Source organism: Varanus komodoensis, unplaced genomic scaffold (genome assembly GCF_004798865.1).
Source record: "Varanus komodoensis strain SLA01 unplaced genomic scaffold, ASM479886v1 scaffold102, whole genome shotgun sequence".
Taxonomy (NCBI): Eukaryota; Metazoa; Chordata; class Lepidosauria; order Squamata; family Varanidae; genus Varanus; species Varanus komodoensis.
The window spans coordinates 316904-332901 of record NW_025335279.1 but is presented as its reverse complement, the minus strand read 5'-3'; the positions used below and the strand labels follow the sequence as shown (position 1 = coordinate 332901).

At 46.3% G+C, this 15998-nt stretch overlaps 2 protein-coding genes across 2 annotated transcripts in view; one reads left to right on the top strand and one right to left on the bottom strand.

Annotated features, from left to right (window-relative positions):
- LOC123017816 overlaps positions 1-15998 on the bottom strand; it is a 213904-nt gene that overhangs the window by 61013 nt on the left and 136893 nt on the right. The window lies entirely within an intron of this gene.
- The window catches only part of LOC123017791 (zinc finger protein 436-like), a 34211-nt gene continuing 20936 nt past the window's right edge, over positions 2724-15998 (top strand). The window contains exons 1-3 of the mRNA XM_044419372.1: positions 2724-2821; positions 10485-10569; positions 10675-10804. Of these exons, the coding sequence (XP_044275307.1) occupies positions 10495-10569; positions 10675-10804 (205 nt within the window). The 5' untranslated portion in view covers positions 2724-2821; positions 10485-10494. The remainder of the gene's footprint in view (positions 2822-10484; positions 10570-10674; positions 10805-15998) is intronic.

Sequence of the window (15998 nt, the reverse complement as noted above, 5' to 3'; positions counted from 1 at the left end):
AAAGCAGCTCCTCTCTTTTCATTATTTTTTAACTTCCTTTCTTCCCCAGTAGAACAAAGCAACCCACTCTAGCAGGCACAGCTCTGCTGATTTTAACCCTTGAGGCAGCCTTCTGCCCACCTCATGCCCCTCAGGCACTGTCTCCTCATCTTATCTAACTATTAAGATTTACAGGGGATGCCCTTTTAAAGATGCTGGTACTTAATGGATATGCATGAAAGCTTTTTTCTGCACCACTTGCAAACTGAAATACCGGACCTTTGCATTGATCTGTACTCTCTCTGCTTTTAGGAAGACTATCAAAACATATCTTTTAAATGTAGCTCTCATAATTCTTTGAACTGTTTTTCTTAATGCAATTTTCAAAACATTCTGTGATAGTTGTTACTGATTTAATTCTGGGTAGGAAACCTGCCCTTGTCAGGTATTTAGAATGACAGCTCCCGTCAAGCACGGCCGGCCTGGCCAATGTTCAGGGATTATGGGAGGTACAGTCAAAACATCTGAAGAGAGCAGATTTGCCACATTCAGAGAATTATGGGCATCCTATGCATGGAGGGAGTTCCAGCTTCAACATCAGAATGAGTTCCCAAGGTCAGAGCTGGGGCTCCGAAATATCTTAAGGCCCTCTACACTCTGTCTAGCAGTCACAGGGTTCCACTTTATATGTGTCATACCAGCAATTTTGTTTTTTGGAATGGTTTCTCACCACCTTGGCAGATTTCAGAAAGGCCTAATAGAAATAATTTTTATAAAATCAATGAATTAATTGCACCTCAAGAGTTTGCAGGAGACATCTCCCCACCCATCATCTTATAAAAAGGGCTAGAAAACCACAGGAGAATAAGAGCATCTGGGGAATGCTTTTCTCACTCCTGCCAGGGGCATTTTAAGAGCCTCTTCTCAGTGGCTGTTCCCAAGATTTAAAACTCCCTGCTGAGAGACGTTGGACTTGGGTGGGCCTGCTCTCCGCTGTCTTTCTGCCAGTTGGCAAATACCACTGTTACATTGTTTAAAATACCCTATTACTCAGGCAAACCTTTGGCATATTAGTTTGGGTTATGCTGAAGGGCTTCTTAAATGTAGAAATTGGCTGGGTGTGCTTATTTCTTTTATGGGCATGCTTATAATTGTGTGTTTACTTTGTTTTCATGATTGTTTAGGTTTTGTTCGAATCTTGATTTTATCATCATTAACACCATGTTTTTGGCAGAATAATGAAACATCTGTTTATTTACTGATATATTTATATTCCACCATTTTTCCTACAAGGAATCCAAAGTGATTTACACAATCCTCGTCCCCATCTTATCCTTCCATGAGATGAGTTAGGCTGAGAGCCAGTGACCCAGTTTGCTCAATCACTGCAACCCATTGCAACTTATTCTAACCACAACAGGCCCCTGGCAATGTGCATGAGAAGATTTTTGAAATATTCAAGCTGTGACTGTGCTTTCTCAAGATGCACAAACCTGGCAAGAGTGGAACCTGTGGGCTGTTTTTAGGGCTGTAGGAGGTTTGTTAACCATGCTGTTGGTTCTCCCGATGTTATAAGACTTGGTCATAGCTCTGGGCTGCCCCAAGGCTCCAGAATTTGCCTCCCAGGGATGCTAGCTTGGCACCCTCCATGTTGTGTTTCCGAAGGCAGCAACCAACCCCCTTTGTCCCAGCAGGAATTTGAGAATGGTCTGGCCCTGCAGACTGCACTGGACTAACTCTACCCTTTTACACTGTTTTAGTGATTTTTAAATGGGAATTTTTAAATAATTTTCTCATTTTACTGATGTAATGATGTTTTTAACTTTTGTGTAGCTCAGTGAATATTTTTAATTGCTTGCCTTTTTCAATGTTACGCTTCAACCTTGAGTCCAAGCATGGGGAAAAATAAGAATAATAAAAATAGCTTGCATTTCAAAGGGACCACCAGCACATGCCGTGTGTGTGATTAACCCAGTGCCTGGCTGAATGGGAACTAAAAACGGGGGTCTCACCAGTCCGAGTCCAACACCCAAACCCAGGGGTCTCCACAGCAGCCCGTCCAAGAGCGTTTGTGCAGCAAGGTCTTCAGCTACTCCCCTTTTCCAAAAACACTTTAAATAAAAGCCTTGGAAAATGTTAGGGCAGTCTGATTTCTCTCCCATTCTAACCTCGCGACTTCTCTCCACCCCACCCCCTTTCGCTCGCTGTCTCTTCACAACACAGTCTGGGTTTCTTTTCCCCCTGCGTTTCCCCGGACTCCCAGCCTCTAGCGTTGCGCTTTCTCTCCCCTCTACTCCGTTGCTCTGCTATTTCCCGCCAGCCTTGCTATAGCTCTCCACCCTTCAGCCCTCTTGCGACGAGCCTCAGGGCGACGAGCCACATCCTCCAGGGAAGGCGTTTGGCGGCCTCTCTCAAAAGCCCCCGGACGTGCCCGCGGGTGCAACAGGACTGGGGACGTCCGTTCCAGTCACCACATCGCCACTGGCTCTCTGGGCGGAAAGAGAGAAGCCCAGCCGCGACACGGGCGACGTATGCAGGCATCCAGACGAACACGCGCGTCCCGCTCGCCAGGAGCGAAGCGGCGCGCCCGCAGGAGGCGCTGTGGCCGGGCTCGTCCCAGGTTTCTGCGGCCGCCAGATGGCTCCGGTTTGCTGCCTCGCCGCGGCGCCTCGGCAGCGACGGCTCCGTCTCTCTTTCCCTTCCCTTGCCTTCTCTTCTTCTGTGCAGCGACCTCGGAGGGGGGCTGAGCTTCCTAGAGCAGATGCCGCAAGATCCGGTCAGCGGCGTCTATGGAGATGGAGATCTCGGACTCTCGGAGACTGTTTTGGCACCCGGTCTAGAGGTGGGGATTGGGGGGGCTCCGGGAGGGGGGGCAAATCCGGAGGGGCTCAGCAGTGGATCGGGGGCTTTCAGGTGCGCCTATCCCTCTCCAGCCACCCAGGCACCCCCCACTTCCACGCGCTCTGCAAAAAGGCGAAGGATTCCTGCAACATTTTGGGAAGTGTCCCCGTCTCTCTTTCTCCCCCCTCCCTCCCTCCCCCCCTCACACACACACGCACGCACGCACGCACGTATGCACAAACGCAAGCCTTACTTTAATGAGTCCGCAAGAGAGCGCGATCCAGCCTGCAAAAGGTAACGCAAAGCCACCGATTTGAGATCTTTTGCTGGGGAGCTAGTAAGAGTTATTATTATTACTGTTGTTATTATTATCATCAGTGTTAATGAGACAGAATGATGAAAAGCTAAGTTCGCCCGCCTTGGATGTTTTTCTTTTTGCCGGTGACGTAGGAGACGGCTTTTCTCCCGTTGCCTTGTAGAAAAGGACAGGTTGATTAAAAAGATTAGGATTAATGTGATGAAATAGAGTCGGGGAGGGACAGACAAAAAAGACAAGATGCTTGAAAATCTTGTGAGAGTGTTGAGTGCGTGGGAAGGCCTTGAAAGTAAAACCGAACTTTAAAAAGATGCACAGGGGAAGCGGTTGCAGTTGCAGACAAGGAGAGATGAAAGAAATCGCGGTGAAATGTAAATTTCAGGGAGGTTTTTCAAGACGTGCAAAAAACAGACGGGAATAAAAGTTTTGTGTGCCGTCCCCCATACAAACAGAAGGAGAAGGGCATTGAACGGAAGCGCAGAGATGAACAAATAACCTTGGTCTTCTCAAAATGAGGCGTTCTGGAGCCCCCACCTGGTGTTGAGCCCTAGGACCTGGAAATGCTTCCTTTTGAAGTCAAGATGTGAATGGGGGTTTACTGTGGTTTCTTGTAACCTGGCGCATTGCCACATGCCCTTTATTTCCTATTCTATTTCGAAGCTCCTTTCTAGTGCAGCTTATAACAATAGAACAGACCGATATAATAATAAAACAACACACAATCAGAAAAACCTAAAATCCAGTAATAAATATCTGGCAGTAACAAGGACATGGGAAGAGGGGGAAGTACTTTTGTGACCCAAAACAGAAGAGAACATATTCTCAGGTGTCTCAGAAATGTTTCTTATGCCCAAGGCATTTCAGGAAGGACTTTGCTTCCTCAGGGTCTCTTATTTTTCCCTAGTGTGTCATAAAGAGCCTTCCCGATGTTTCCTTTGTCTTAAAATAAGACAGAAGCATTGAAAAGATACATTTGGAGCAAGTTAAGTGACACCTGAAGAAGGAAATCCCTTTCCAAAATAAGATGGGTATATGGGATGCAGAATATTTTTGCAGAATTTTTCTGTTCCCAGACAGTAGTAAAAATCAATAACAGTCCCAGCTGCAAAGCAGGATCGTAAAGCATAACTGGGGAAGGCCAGAGTAAATAATTTACTTTTGGAGGCCTTCCTAAACCCTGCAATAACGTGTTCTAGAGATGTGGGACCAGCCATTGAAAATGCCCTCATGCACTTGCCTAACTTGCCTCAAAGGTGGGTAAGCGAGAAGAAACTGTATTAAATGTGATATTAAATATTTTAAAATACTACCCTTTTCAACTGCAGAATGTTTATTTCTAACTAAATACATTTAGCATCGGAGCAGCAGAAACAAAAACTCCTGTTTTATTCTTGCAATCATGAAAAAGTATGTCACAGAGAGCCAGTGTGGTGTTAAGAGGTTGAGTGGTTAAGAGTGATGGACTGGGATTTGGGAGATCCGGGTTCTAGTCTCCATTAGCCATGAAGCTCACTGGAAGACTTTGGACCAGTCACTCTCAGCCTAACCTACCTCACAGGGTTGTTGTTGTGAGAATAAAATGGAGAGGAGAATCTTGAGGGCTGCCTTTTGTTCTTAGCAAGAGGGACAAAGACAGGATATAACTTTAATATTACAGTAGTAATAACAATGTGGTTTAGTTATTGGGAGGTAAAGAAAGATAATTAATACCAAGTGTATATTTAATAATAATGGTGCTTTGATTAAGTTTTAAATGCAAAAGTGCACATGCTCAGCGTATTTTTTTATTTTTACATCTGGCTGGTAAAGACTTTGTTAGTTTTTGGCTCCAGCTTATCAGGAGTGTAGGCATGGTTGCAAAGCATGGAATGATGGCAAGGAGGGGAGAAGAGCAGCATGAATTGTGGTGCGTGTTCCACAAACACTCAGGGCCCTCTAAACATCCCCTCTCTCCATAAGACCATTCAGGATGCAGACCATCTTCACCTCCCCTTTCTCCCACTGTAGGGGCTCCAGAAAACCTGGTTTTGGCATCTCCAGTTCTTCCCCTCCCTGACCACCAAAATGCCCGGTTTCCCACTCTCAGCTTGCATTCCAACCTGAGAGAACAGCTGGCGTGCTTTTTTCTGTGCTGGCTGCTAGGTGAGTGTGCTGATCCCCAGCATCATGGTCAAGGCACTGCCTCTCATCTTGGGTTTAGGAATCTGAGATATTTTGCAGCTCCTCTGATGCAGTCTAGGGGCAAGAAGGTTGCTCCCTGATAGTGCAATCTTCTAAATGTCTACTTAGAAGTCAGGGCCCCTGCACTAAAGGGGGTTTACTTTCAAGATTGTGGCTGGGTTCACACGACATGGCAAACAACCCTGTGCAGTTACCATGGTTTGCATTTTTTTTTTACCATGATCTACTCAACAGGCCATCAAGTGGCCTCTTTTTTAGCATGGTTTCCATCCTCCTTGCTCAGCCCCCCTGCAGTTGACATATATCCCATCAGCTGCAACACCTGGAATTCAGTCCCGGGGTGCATTGCCCCCTGCTTTCATTGCCTGTTTCTTCCTCACTGGTCTTCACAGACAGGCTGGGTGACTGCAGTAGCTCCCCTGCACTTCCCACTTTTTCCAGGGGAATCCATGGCCATTGCATACCAGGATCACGGAAACCATGATCCTGGGTTCAGGCAACACAAGTCATGGTGGTATAGAGAAACCGTAGAACAGGGCCGACCAGGCTTGCTCAGTGGAAGTGCCACATATGGAGAATGACAGGTGTTTGAGAGCTGCAGTCGGGCGCCTGTGGGTGATGGCGGCAAGGGGCAAGCAGGGGCCGCAGGCAGCAGCGACGGGGTGGCAGGTGGGTGCAGCAAGCCGCAAAATAAACTCATCGTACGCCGTTCCCGAGCCTTGGTTTGGCCACCCCGCCATTGCTTCTTAGTAAGGTTTCTAAAAACTAATCTTACCCTGGCGTGTGCTGTGACTGGTGTTCAACACAGCCAACCAACAATGGTAAACAAAACTACCAGGGTTTGTCATGTTGTCTGAACTCAGCCAGTGCATATAGGGTTGTGGGCTACGTTCAGGGTCTAAAATTATCTAACTGTACCACTGAGCACCAGTTTGGGAGGGGAAGCTCAGGGCCTCCGGGGGGCAGCAGGTGGGCATAGCAACCTCAGTAGCAAAACAAACCCCACTGAGCTTCCCTTAATGCACCGTGGAGGAAACGGAATGTCTGGATCCATGTCATTTGGGGTTCAGGGTGGAATTTGGCCTGGAAAGGGCTTTAGTCACTCTGTGGGGAGAGAGACGGGGATGTCACTCCTGGATCTCTGGAATCTTAGAATCGCGGAATAGGGGCCAGTGGGTCCACCCGCTGCTCAGTGCGGGACTCCAAATTAAAGCATTGCTAACAGATGGTTGTCCAGCTGCATCTTGAATGTGGGAGGGGCCAGGGTCTCCCAGGTCAGGGGTTCCATTGTTGTACTGCCTGAACAGTCGGGATGTTTTTACCTGATATCCAGCTGGAGTCCGACTTCCTGTAACCTGACCACTTTATTTCGTGTCCTGCACTCTGGGATGATTGAGAAGAGGTCCCTATCTCCCTCTGGGTGAGAACCTTTCTAGTACTTTAAGAGGCCTATCTATCTCCCCTCAGTCTTTTCTTCTCAAAGTTAAACATGCTCATTTCTTCCAGTCTCTCCTCATAGACTTTGTTTCCAGTCCCTGGAACACCTTAGTTGCTTGTTTCCAGTTTGTCTGCATCTTCCTTAAACTGTGCCGGCCTGATTGGGATGCAGTGCCCAAGAGGAGGCCTAACCGCTCCTGAGTAAGAGGAGAGCTAATATAATACCTCACATGATTGGAAAGCGCTACTTCTTTTAATGCAGCACAAAAAGCATTTGCTCCTTTTGCAGACACGTCACACTGTTGGCTCATATTCAGCTTGTGATGTGCAGCAATTCCAAGATTCCCCCTCACAGCATTGTTGCGCCAAGTATCCCGCATCTTGTAACGGTGCGTCTGGATTCTTTTTCTGAGGTGCAGAACTTGGCATTTAGTGCTCTTAAATTTCATTCTGTTAATTTCAGCCCTGTGCCCCTACCCAGCAAAATCACTCGATCCTAACTGTCTCTCCTGGGCTGGGAGCAGTGGGTGCTGCACCGGAGTGCTTTCATTCCTTCATGGAGTGGGGGCGGGGTCACCTCCAGAAGGTGGTGCTTGGGGACTTTTGCACAGCCCTGTGGATTCTCCAGCATGGGCTTCCTCAGAAGCTGGTTCTGCCTCCTTTGCCATTCCACATCCAGGTGAGGTCACGGAGTGAGGGTCACCTGGATATTTCCTTTGGTCTGCTGATGACACCCAGCTCTACTTCTCCTTTCGTCTCTGGCAGGTGAATATGTGCAGATCATATGCAGGAAAGCCGTGGGCCCTCCGGAGAGGTCTGGCAGGGCCCGGCTGGTTCAGCTCTTCGATTAAGATTGTGTGCAGGGCATTGGGTGTGCCCATGTGCCTGACTTAAAAAGCCGCACGTGTGCACTACCAGTTGTAGAAAGTCGCACGTTGTGCAACAGCTGCTTAATTTCCACACCCGCTTCCCCAACCCAGAGGAGTAGACACTCTCAGCTCGCACTCTCTATGCAGTTACCTAGGAGTAGATCTCACTGAACTGAAAGGGATTTACTTCTCAGCAGACATGCAAAGGCTTGTCTTGTTAATCAGTGACATGAAGGAGCCTGAATCACAGCTGACTTTTCTATGTGCCGTATACACCCCTACGTTTGCAGTTCACTGCCTGATCTTCTCAGTTGTGAAGTGCAGGTCACTGAGTTTAAGCTTTCTCTTGGCCATGTGTGCTACTCTCAGAATGTCTCCTGGGGTCTTCAGTGCAGTGCCTTTTATTTCCTAAGACTTCTTTTTAATTAAAAAAGGCTTAAGGCTAACTTTCGGAGGAAAGAAGTCTTGCTGTACACATGAGTAGTCCCATTTATTCTTGGGCAAACGCACTTTGGAACTAATGTGATCAGGCCTGGTTTATACATAGTGCTAACTCATTGTAGGGATTGTTGAATCCTGGGCTGTTGTGATGTGTGAATGCAGCTATGTTTACAAACCGTGGCTTGTGAAACTCAATCTGGAAGGAGAATGCATGGTTTGTTCTTGGGTTTTGAATGGTGGGTTGTTTGGGTTATCATTCTGATGTGAATCCAGACTTGTGGGTTGCTCATGATTTATTTTGCCATATGGTAAGCAAAAGTGGTTAACCCCCCCCCCCCAAAAAAATCAGCTTTTCTACATGTTAGTATGGTAGTACTGTGAAAGCTTTTGGATATAAGGTGCAAGTGGAAAAAAGAGGCTGTATTAAGAAACAAGCCCCAGTTTGCTCTATTATGTTTCCAGACAAGCACTAGGAAGGCATACGAACCGTGGATTAAATTAACCGCAAATTAGTGTTATGTGCAAATTAGACCTCTGCCTTTATGTTTTGGCAGAACTTCTCTTAACTTACTCTGCAAATCTCTGTTTTGTTGTATGTAATTTTACTATGTTCATTATTTTAATGTTGGGAGGTGATGTTTTGCATATGACTGCGTTGAATACTCTTGTATTATTGACTTTTATTTAATTGATTTGAATTTTTATAAAAACAAGATAGCTTGGGAAAAGTATTTCTTTCCTGAAGGGCACAAATAAAAAGATATTTTATATATTGTAATATAATATTCAAGACAATGTAATAGAATATTCAAAACATGTAAGCAGCTTATCAGAAACATGGCTAGATTTGTTAAGCGATTGTCATCTTGGGAAATGCTGCTTTTTCTATGATCACCCAGTTTTGATACTACATCATCCAAGTAGGCATGTGTCCAGGGATGCTGAGAATGCTTGGCACCATCCAGACAATAGTCCAAACCAGGGGTACTTCTCTTCTACCCTCTTTCATTCATTCGATTTTAGAGAGACTCTTGGGGTCTGCATTCCAGTTGGGCAGGGGGGCAGAAGCAAAAAGGGTAGGTCAAAAATACAGATTTACTGTAGCTTAAAGTTGTTACCACTGATAAATAAACCTTAGCATCTCTACCCTTCAGGGTGGTGAAAAAAAGTAAGCCTATCCTATGAAACCACTAGATCGTGAGTTGGAAGAAAAGAGATGAGGCCAGGGCAAGGGGGTGCCCCATAGGACCAGACTGGGGCTGCATCTAAGCTAAATTAGGCCTGCAGGTTCAGCACTGCTGCTTGAACCCTTAGAGGGCAACATGTCACACAAGCCGTGGTTAGCGCTGACCTCCAAAGGAAGGTTAGTTTGGTTTACGAATCCTAATTTGGAGGGTAATACCAATCTTAACCTTCAGTATGGCATATTTTGGTCAGCTCGGAATGAGTGGAAGGACTGGGGCATGTAAGAAGAGATTAAGAGCGGGTCAGTCTGAAGCATGGTCCAGAGTGTGACAACTTCCAGGAGAGCCGCCGTGTTAGCCCATCATAGCAAGAAGATGGTGGCGTTTTGTGACACTTTAAAGCAGACCTGTCAAACTTCTCAACCTGAGGACGGAATCAGTTTTAAACACACACACACACACAGAGGGGGGAGGGAGGGAGGGAGGGAGAGAATGAGAATCTTTCAGGACAAAGTTCTCCCAAGGTGGCTAAAGATAATTAACATTTACATAATTAACATAAAGTTCAATTTAACATACCCATAAAGCAATCCAGTTATTAAAAAAAGAAGAATGTAAAGCCAAACTGGTGACACATACTTTGAAACACATGCATTCTAAACTGCCATTTAAACCTTAGTGAAGACAGGGGCCATCTGTTTTTTGGGAGCAATTCTTTTGGGAGTGAATTTCAAAAATATGGGGCCATCCTTGAAAAGGACCTATTCTGTGGTGCTTGGCAGGCAGGTGAGTCTGTCAGCGGGGTTTCAGAGGCTGATCTTAAGACTTAGGCAGGTTTATAACTATTACCAATTTCTCATGATATCTTCTGCACCTGGTATTAAATATAATTTTGGTACAAGGTCCCTTGGTAACTTTGCCCTGCCCTGCCCTTCTTTTTTCCTTCTGTATTTAAAAAAAAAACTTATGCAGGTTTGTATGGCTGCATGTGTGGTGATCCTTCAAATAACCAAACCCAAACCTGATCGGATTATGGTTGCTTTCAGTTTTATTTTTAGTTCTTCTCTGGCTTCTGTACGAGATACTTATTTTTAAAAAATTTCTGCCAGCATGTATGTGAAGGGGAGAATACAGATATGTCAAAGTAGGGAATTGTTTTTGTATGTGAAACAGAACAATTAAAACAAAACCCAAAGAAGTGACCCCCTTCTGACAAAACCCTTCTCTCCCTGACAGATTTGGCAAAATGATGTGTGTGTTTCTCTTTGGAACGTTCCCTCCTCCCGGGGGAAGAGAGATGGTTGCACCGGAGCCCGTTCAGGTAGAGGATGAATTGGGGGAAGCCGTGCTGTTTAGCCGTTTAAAATAAAACCAAAACGAAGGGGGGGAGTGATTGAGAAAGCCCTTTGTTTCCTCTTCCTTTCAGGCCCCACCGTTCTCCTTTGAAGAAGTGGCGGTATATTTCACCGAAGAAGAGTGGGCTTTTCTGGACGCCGAGCAGAGAGACCTTTACTGGGATGTCATGCAAGAGAACTACGAGAATGTCGCATCCCTGGGTAAGACTCTTCCCTCAATGTACACACATCTTTAGCTATGCCCAAGGCGGAACGGCAACCAAATGCTGCAGCTTGGAGCATTCTTGTCCGGCATGCCAGCCACGTCGTCTTGGGCAGTCCTCCATTCCATTCTCCTTGCCAAACAGAAACTCAGAATTCTGCAGCCACTGAACATGTTCTGTTCTCATTGTGCTGTGCTGGGTGAGTTGTGTGGTTGTGTTTTGCCCCTTTACTTTACAGTATTACCCCCGTATCTGCTCTCTCAGTTACCGTGGATTCACTTAACCAAGGTGGACCGTCAGCCCTCCACATTCTGAGGGGTTGGGGCACAGGAAAGTGGAAAAACTGCAAATAGATCTAGAGAAAACAATGAATATCTCTAGGAAAAATGCAAATAGCTCTACGGGGAACCATGAATATCTCTAGGGGGAAATGTAAATATCTCTAGGGAAAACCACAAATATTTCTGCGGAACTATGCACTCTGTTTGGGGATGCCACACTTTCTGTCTTGATACTAGCCAGCTTCACTCATGTGTTTTGTCCCAGTGGCTGTGAAGACTCTAGAGATATTTGTGCTTTTTCTCTAGAGATATTTGTGCTTTTTCCACTTTTTATAGAAGCATAGAGAAGTAGAGCTGAAAGGGACCAGAAAGCCATTGGGTCCAACCTCCTGCTCTTGCAGGACACCAATTTACACCATCCTACTCCAGTTTCTTTCTGAATGTCTCTAGTGTAGGAGAGCCCACAACCTCTCTGGGCAAGTGGTTCCACTCTCGTATTGCTCTGACAGTGAGGAAACTTTTCTTGATGTCTAGCCTGAATCTGAAATGTTGCAACTTGAGCTGATTATTCCATGTTCTACACTGTGGTATCAGCAAGAAGAAAAGCTCATCCTCCCAAGTTCACTGTTGGAGGAAACAGGTGGGACCTGCAAGAAAATGCTGGAACGTGTCCTCATTCCCTAGTGGAAGTGCTCCTGTTTAGCTGCTCCCCCCATACATCTATTCGGGAAGGATTTGTTGCTTCCATCACCTGTTCATTCCGGGCAACAGAGGGTGCTGTATATATTTTATATAAAATCTTATATTTTATAAAATGCACTCAAGAACACATAATCAGCTTACAGAACATACTGCCTGGAGACATTGTGACCACTCATAAGTTTAGATGGTTGAAGGATTAGACAAGTTCATGGAAAAGGAAGCTACCTCTTTGTGGTACAGTGGTTCGTTTGTTTGTTTAGTTATTTTATTAGATTTCTGCTCCTCCTTTTTTCTTTTTTTAAAGAACTCAAAGCGGTTTGCATCATGCTCCTCCTCCTGCTCTCAATCTTATCCCCAGAACAAGAACCTTGTGAGGTAGGTTGGGCTGAGAGTCTGTGATTGGCCTAAAGTCACCCAGTTGGCTTCATGGCTGAGCAGGGACTAAAACCCAGACTGAGTCCCAGCCCCACCCTCTTAACCACGACACCACACTGGCTGTAGTGGTTAGGGTTCAAGTCCCTGACTCCCAGTTTAAGCTACCTTACAGGATTGTTGTGAAGATGAAAAGGAGAAGGACCGTGTCAGTCTTCTTGGGTTCCTTGCAGGAGTTAAAAAGCCAGGATATAGATGGCCTGACTGATAAAACAATGGCACTTCCATGTTTGAAGGTGGTGTTTCTTTGATCATCATTTTGTTGGGGAAGGACAGCAGGATGTTCCACTTGCGGCCTCCCACCAGCAGCTTCCTGTTTGTGGGCTTCCTAGACATCCAGGACAGCCCTTTGGTTATTTGAGGATCGCTACAAGGCTTCCCTTCATGTACTTATTTATTACGGTTTTGTGCTGCCCAATAGCTGAAGCTTCCTAGATAGTTCACAAGATTTTAAAGCCATTCACAACATTAAAAGGGTATAGAATTTAAATAGTCAAAACTACAGTACAGTGGTACCTTGGCTCACAAACTCAATCCATTCCAGGACTCTGGTTGTGACCCTAATTGGTCATGAGGCAAGTCAAATTTCCCCATAAGGGTCAAGGTAAATAAGGTTAATCCGTTCTGCAACTATTTTTTTTACTCACAAAAATTTGAAGGAAAGTGACAAAGAACAACAAAGATCTCGGCCATCTCCCCGCCCCCCAGCGACCATGCGGGGCGGTGGGGGGAGGCGGGCGCGCTTGGGCAGGGAATGTGGGTGCAATCACGGCCATCTCCCCCCGAGCATGAATGCAGCCATCTCCCCCACCCCAGGACCACCGCGATTGCACCTGTGCAGGGAAGGTGGGTGCACTCGTGATTGTCACCTGATGCAGAGTTCGCAACCTGCAGCAAAATTTTTATGAAATTTCTGTTTGAGACCCAATTTGGTTGTGAACTGAGGTGTTCGTGAGCCAAGGTACCACTGTATAAGATAAACCCAGCAGTGGTGTGAAGATTTATCGTGCAATACCAAGTTCAAAATAAACAAAACTGAAGTTCCTAGGAGTATTCCTTGGAAAATAAGGAGGACTTCACCTGTTCCTGGAAAGAGTACAATGTAGCAGCCAGGCGAGCTTCTCTGGGAAGTTTATTCTACAGCCAGGGTACCACAGTGAAAAAGGCTCTCCTTCCTAATAGCCGTGGCAAGTCAAGCTGATGAAAGGTGCTCCATGTCACCGAATCTACCTGTGCCTCTGATGACACTCCTGGGTTCAGGAGCACCCCAGAACTACATAGCTGATCTTATACAGGGAGTACAGAGCCCTCCAGACCAGGTCGAATATCACTCACCTGGGCAGGTGAACCACCCTCTAACTATCTCCGTCTTGTCTGGATCGAGTCTAGGTTCATTGGCCCTTATCCAGTCCAATCCTTGCCCAGGCTCCAATTCAGAAAATTATTACCTTCATTCCCACTCAGTCAAGCAGCTCTTCTTCAGGAAAAATGTACCCAGCCCTTACATCCCTTCCCCAGAGGAGTTGCTTTCCAGACCTCTCCCTTTCCCTCCCGTGGATTGCTGGCAGGGAAGGGTAGGGAGGGATAGGGTGACATTTACAAGCACTGTGCCTGACTTTCTGTGTCCCTCTGAATTTCCAGAAGATTCAGATCAGATTTAGTGTTTTTGGAGGCATTCCTGCTTCAGTGTGGATCTTAAGATCTTCAGGGGAGACCCTTTCCCTCGTCCCACCACCATCAGAGATGCATTTGGTGGGGTTGTGAGAGTTGTGAGAGACAGCCTTCTCAGGGGCCACTCCCTGGAACTCCCTCTCTTCTCCGTTTGTATGTTTCTTCATTTGCTTGTTTGCTTTTTGTTTCATTTATATCCTGGATCTCTCCAAGGAACTCACAGCAGAATCTATACTTCTTCTCTCTCCATTTTATCCTCACAAGAACCACCCTGGAAGGTAGGTTAGCCTGAGAGGCAGCCACTGACTCAAAGTCACCCAGTGAGGACTAGAACTCGGGTCTCCTGGATCCCAGTCCAGCCCCCGACCCACACTGGTGGCCAGTAGTTCTTCTGCCGACAGGCCTTTGACATGTATGCTGGTTTGCTGCTGAAGTGGTTTTTAATTATTTGGTGCTTGAATTTTTTTTATTACTAGGTCCTCAATTGTGCGTTTAATGTGTTTGTTTTTACATGATTTTTAATTAAATTTTTGTTTTCAGCCCAGATTTTATGGTTCACAGTTTTGATAGCCACTGTTTGGCAGAAATGTGGGATACAGATTAAACCAATTGATAGTCTCCCAAATATTTCCAAATGTACCTCAGTGCCCACATCAGCAGTACGTGCCTCATGAATGCACATGCACAAGTTGTGTAACTCTGAGTCAGCTGGCCACTCTAACCTGTAGATCTGTCAGTGGCTGCTAGTCCTCATGGTTCCCTCCAGGATCAGAGGCAGTGTCTGCCCTTTCATACCAGTTACTAAGGAGCTGCAGCAGGGGAGGGCTGTTTGTGGGGTTTCCCAGGGGCAGCAGGTGGGCCGTTCCATGAACAATGCTGGAACAAAGAGGCCTTTGGCCTTTCTTACTATGTTAAGGGCAAGCCTCTAAAGGTGTTAGCCAAAAAATTCCTACAACTCTCAGTGTGCTCCAGCCAACATATAATCGCACCCAAAATTAATCACCCTCATCTGAAAGCCAGTGTGGTGTAGCAGTTTGAGTGTTGGACTAGGACTTGGGAGATCCATGAACCTCACTGGGTGAGTTCGGGTCAGTCATTGACTCTCAGCCAGGGCTATTTCACTGGGTTGCCATGAGGGCAACACAGAGAGGAGGAGGACCAGGAAGGGAGGGCATTGTGGGTATCTTGCAAGAACTAAAAATGCAGGGTGTGAATGTAAGGTTTACATTCATTAGGTTTAACATTAGGTTTTTGTGGGTGAATTTTATAGGTGAATGGGATCTTGCTGGTTGGATGAATGGGTTCCTATAAGAGAAGTGTGCTTTCCTATTGCAGAAGTTCTACCTAAAGGATCCAGGCCTCTGCTTCAGTAAAAAAGTAAATTCTGCCCGGTTATCGGTATGGAGTGCTTCTGTCCAGGATTCCAAACACTCTCTTCTTTCTCCATACCCCTGCCCAATCCCATGTTATCCATTTTTTCCCTGGCCTCTGACCATGCTTATTCAGTGGACCTTTGCCGGGTGTGTGATGTTTATCTTCTTTGCCAAGCCACGTGAAATAGGAACCAGAGGAAATTGCCATATCGAGCATAAACAATAATCTAGGACAGGGGTCCTCAAACTTTTACAACGGGGCCAGTTGAGAGGTGGCGGAGACGGCAGGCGAGGCAAGGTAGTGGGTGGGTGCATGTGCGGCGAGGTGAGTCCAAAACCTCTGAGGCGTGGCGGGCCGCATCTGGCCCACGGGGCGTAGTTTGAGGACCCACGATCTAGGATGTGCGAACTTCCTATCCAACACAGTAGTTTGAGGACATTCTGCCTGAATCTATGCATGTGGGAGAATGAAAGGCTAGACCGGTCTAAAATGGGGGGGGGGGGGTGCCATTTTTGACTCTCCCCCCGGTTGATCAGAAACCCCAACCTCCTTGCCAATAGAAAAGTAACACACAGGGAGAAAGGGTCTGCTTCTCTCTGTACTGGCTTTCTGTTGACATTTTTAAGTGCAGAGGAGCATTAAAAACCGGGAATGCTCACCCACGATCTGGTGCAGTCTATTCAATCCTCCATTTCCCCCTCAATAAAATGTTTTTTGTGTGCTCAAGGCCAA